This window comes from Triticum dicoccoides, chromosome 7B, assembly GCF_002162155.2.
Source record: "Triticum dicoccoides isolate Atlit2015 ecotype Zavitan chromosome 7B, WEW_v2.0, whole genome shotgun sequence".
NCBI classification, from domain to species: domain Eukaryota; kingdom Viridiplantae; phylum Streptophyta; class Magnoliopsida; order Poales; family Poaceae; genus Triticum; species Triticum dicoccoides.
In genome coordinates, this window is record NC_041393.1 from 622,088,114 (window position 1) to 622,092,575 (window position 4,462).

The following is a 4,462-nucleotide window of genomic DNA, read 5'->3' on the forward strand; positions in this document are numbered from 1 at the left end:
AGCCGCAGTGCTGAGGCAGCCGGTAGCTGGCACAAGAAGCCGGCGAGGGCGACTCACGAAATGAGCACAAGCAGCGTCACAGGGCGCTTTGCACACGTCCCAGGATGGACCGAGCAAGAAGGAGACACGCCCGTAGCGGCACGTACAGAAGAGCTACCTAGCAAAATGAGTCGGTCGGATACACACGTACACGTAAAATTTTGGTCACACACATACTAAGGGTAAATAGGACTTTCAGGTGCCATTTAAAACCGGTACGTCTTAAAATGGACAGAAGTGTCATAAAAGACATAAAATTTACACTTAGTGCTAAATAAGGAAAGAATTTTTTTTCGATGTCAAATAAGGCAACAAATTTTAAGACAGTGTTAAATAAGAAATTCTCTCAAAGATGTACTTCTATGTATGTTTATTTTTTACAGTATGAGAGAGATGAAGATGGATTATGTCAATGTTCAAAAACATCGACAAGGACCCTGAGGCGAAGCATTGAAAGGGGACAAAAATTCATCCAGTTTTATACAACATTATGTAAAAATAAAAAGCCTGTGGCAACGCACGAATGTTCTACTAGTTATGAAACATAGGAACAAACTCACTTGCTTGAAATGAGCAGCATTCAGAAGGCACGTGAAACCCATTTGGTTCTTCAAGGGGCCAATTCATATTTGGTTCGGGCGACGTAGCGACTGTCTAGGAGATGATATTACTTGGTAAAGTTTTTTTATTGACCCCGAAAAAATGTTTTTTTATTGAGTTTAGTTTTGAAATAAAACTGAAGCTCACCAAAAAGAAATGCCTAGTGGAAATTGATGAGCTAGTCGTCGCGGGAATTTCGTGCAAAAAGAAATGCCTAGTGGAAACTGAAGCTTACAATGTTGACATGTCAACTTTTTTCTGTTAGAGCGGATTAACAGTTCAACCGTTGAGGAAAGATCAGGGGTGCACGGAATCTGTGGGATTAGCAATCAGCAAGCCGGCAAGGGAAGGGCTAACGCGCGGTGGTGGAGACCTTTGAACACAAATGATAATGAGGACATGAGCTGACGTCTGATGGCGGCGAGTTGATTATCTCCTTTCCGCTTGAGAGTTGAGAAACCAAATATCTGCCGTGCCCGTGCAGCCCGATCGGTTAGCCACGGTTACCCCGGTGTAAGGAGGATGCAGAAGCTGTATGGTCGAGAGAGTTAACATTATCATCTTTTATGTTTGTGCAGCCTGATGAAAGGAGTTCCATTAAATGACAGTTACAGACTTGCAGTAGTACTATTATGAACTGAAGGAAACGAGCAGTTCAACTGTAACTACTAGTATATAGTTTATTCAGCCGAAAGCTAAAACTTTAAACTATACGCAACACGTAAGTAAATTCACTGCCCGATGAGAAGCATAATCATATCTTCCTCAGCCTAATTTGAGCACCGTGCTGCGGCTGGAGGGTCATCATAGTGTACGGCGCGTGCGTGTAGGACGGCAAGAGCTCAAACGAGAAGCGCTGGAGGATGGTGCTCAGTGCCATCTTAGCTTCTAGCAACGCAAAGTTCTGGCCGATGCAGATCCGTGGACCCCCTCCAAATGGGAAGAACGCCGACGGATGCTTCGCGGCGCTCGAGATGCCATCAGCAAACCTCTGTGGATTGAATTCACTTGCATCTTCTCCCCAAATATCAGGATCATGGTGGATGAAGAGAAGGGGCAAAATAAGGGTCACTCCTTTAGGATATTTGATGCTGCCAAGCTCCGTTGCCTTGTAAGTTCTTCTGGTAAGATAGGTTACTGGCGGGTACAACCTAAGAACCTCATACAGAATCATTGTTACCTGCAAAACAATACACAAGATCAAGAACATTACTCCGACAACTCTATACTTAAAAACAGCACATAATTCTGTTTTGCTCAAAAAAGAATACTGTTAAGTAATCCTTCTTTTCGAAAAAAAATTGTTTTCACTCACATGTATATGCAGACATGCAGTACAATTTTTAACGGAATGGAAATCTGATAGGAGTAGGTTTTATTGTTGGCTACTCTTTATCATTTTGATGATTGGGGGGGTTATTTGATTTCATTTTATCCTGCAATATGTGCACAAGGCATCATTTTCGTACTTACAATCTTCAGGCGACTCAGGTGCTCATAATCTGATGTGGCTCGTCCGAAGTGATGCAACACTTCCTCTCTTGCCTGCTCTTTCCACTCTGGGTGCATGCTTAGCACAATCAGTGTCCATGTGAGCAAGACCGATGTTGTCTCCATACCTGCAAAGTAAAATAGCTTGCATTCCTCAATTATATCATCAATACTCATCCCTTGGCCTGCCTTCTCATTTGATTGTTGCATATTTGACTCCAACAGCAATCCTAGCAAGTCATTGCTGCTGGCTTCACCATTTTTAATAGCTCTTTCTTTTTTTCCAATAATGCCTTGCATAATCATGCGGATCTCACGATCAATTGCTCTCATCCTTCTATTATTTTTTGTTGGTAAGAACCTGCAAATGTTCTGACATGTCAGCATAGGAAAGAAAATCTTGATTTCTACTGTTTAAGTTTAACATGAAAAATAAAAAGTTTCTTTGATCAGTCTACTAATTTTAACTCTTCCATTTCCAAAAAAAGGGAAGCCTACTATTATTCCATTTGATCACCTCCAAGCGAAGTTAAACTGCAAGTGCCTAAAATACCTACTGTATTTTCCATCAAACACCACAGACCATGTATGCAGTGCTCTACTCCATTTGCTAGAAATGATATGAGCCTTCGCTATAAAGGTTACAAGTACTCCTGCAAGTCGAAAGCAAATATTTTTTTGTGCAAGGGGAGAACTTACCAATAGCCTGGGATAAAAAATGTTTGAAAGTCCTGCATCAGTCTTTTAGCTAACTCCCCTTGCAGCTGGAATATTTTCTTCCCTTCCTGATAATTGCTACCAAATGATGTTCTCGCGATGACATCTCCCGTAAGATTCTGAAACTCAGAACATGTGTCTACCTCAGATAACCCTTCACTGGACATGGAATTTTCCCACCTTGTAACCATTTCTTCGCAACAGGTAGAAAACACTGGCAGCATCCTCTGCAAATGAAACATTACTATCAGACTATGCAATACCCATGCTGTGATTTAAAATGAGAAAACAATGAGTTTTTCATTGAACCGGCACCTTTATCTTCTCATGGTGAAAGGAAGGATTGAGGATTCTTCGGTGCTTTGCCCATTTCTCTCCTTCATGATTTGCGACTCCGTCGGCTAGCAGCTTCCCCATACGGCTACTCCTTTGTTTCCGATAGTGTCCGAGCTTGTTGGACAGAATTTCTCTCACTAGGTCCGGGTCAGAAACCATCACCCTTGGCGTTGGGCCAAACCAAGTGAAGGGCATTTTCCCTGCTATGTATCAGAAGCTCAGAGGACATCCCTAACGAGGGAGAAAAGAAAAAGTTCAAAAGAACTTGTGAATTTGGCGACTGAAAGATTACCGTGCTCCTTAACGGTGTTGCAGAGCATGGGGTGCACGCGAGGGATGATGTCGTGGGAGCCAAGCGGCATGGGCTGTGATCGAGCCTCCCTGTTGAGCCGGGCGTCCTCCGGTGCGTCGCCGCTGAAGAGGCGGTACCGGGTGCCCCTGAGGCCCTGGGCCCGCAGAGCCCTGCCCAGCCGCCGCGGCGTCCACCATGCCCACTCCAGAATCCAGGCGGCTAACGACAGAAGCGCCAAGGCTGCTGCCGCGCCGGCGATGCTCCACGGAGAGGCGTCCCCCAGCATCTGGAGACCTCGAGTTGGCTTCAGTGGAGAGGAGGAGTTCAGGAACCGTACGTAGTACGATCGTATCGCGGATTCGCAGCACGGGTCTGAGTGGAGTTAAATACAGGCCGCCGGTTGGCTTCACATGTCTGCAGTTTTGCTTCGAGGTTTTGGCTCAATTGGTGCGAGTGTGAGTAGCCTCGAGAAATTAGTTACGTGACTTTTCTAGCCATCTTTTTTTTTGAGGGAGACTTTTCGAGCCATCTAGAAAGCCAGAGAAGTATGGGAGACACACCGGAGATGGCGACTACATAAACCGATCAAGTGGCCCTGGTGATCACGTAGGGAGGAACTTACACGGCACAAGAATTTCCTTTTTCCCTAAAAAAGAAGTTTTTTTTTGTGTGGATGCAAGGAACAAGACTGAATAGTCGTGATCAACGTCGATTTTTCTATCCGATGCTCCCTTAATTCCAAATTATAAGATGTTTTAGTAACTTTTCTCTAAATTGCCCCGCAAAAAAAACTTTTCTCTGAATTAAATGTATAAAGTCGTGTTTTATTGCATTTGTTCACTCATTTTAAATGTAGTCCATATTAAAATATTCGAAACTTCTTATAATTCAGAACAGACGTAATACTTCTTTCTGCAGAAAACAAACATGTTGCAGGCAAAACATACTTTTCATAAGTACTTTTTACATCTCATGTGTTCTTGCTCG

The 4,462-nt window shown here is 43.6% G+C and overlaps 1 protein-coding gene across 1 annotated transcript; it reads right to left on the reverse strand.

The window, feature by feature from the left end:
* Positions 1–1,231: 1,231 nt before the first annotated feature.
* On the reverse strand, positions 1,232–3,857 carry LOC119340372 (cytochrome P450 72A15-like). Its single transcript, XM_037612284.1, has 5 exons — positions 3,476–3,857; positions 3,163–3,383; positions 2,830–3,074; positions 2,113–2,491; positions 1,232–1,819 (listed from the first exon to the last, which is right to left on the reverse strand). The coding sequence occupies exons 1-5, from the start codon at positions 3,759–3,761 to the stop codon at positions 1,394–1,396; spliced, it is 1,557 nt and encodes a 518-aa protein (XP_037468181.1). The 5' UTR covers positions 3,762–3,857; the 3' UTR covers positions 1,232–1,393.
* Between the last annotated feature and the right edge of the window lie 605 nt (positions 3,858–4,462).

Coding starts and splice junctions, on each gene's coding strand:
- LOC119340372 (XM_037612284.1), bottom strand. CDS start 3,761: ATGCTGGGGGACGCCTCTCCGTGGAGCATCGCCGGCGCGGCAGCAGCC. Junction 3,384..3,475: donor CAACACCGTTAAGGAGCACG/GTAATCTTTCAG, acceptor GATACATAGCAG/GGAAAATGCCCTTCACTTGG. Junction 2,492..2,829: donor TTTTTTATCCCAGGCTATTG/GTAAGTTCTCCC, acceptor GAACATTTGCAG/GTTCTTACCAACAAAAAATA.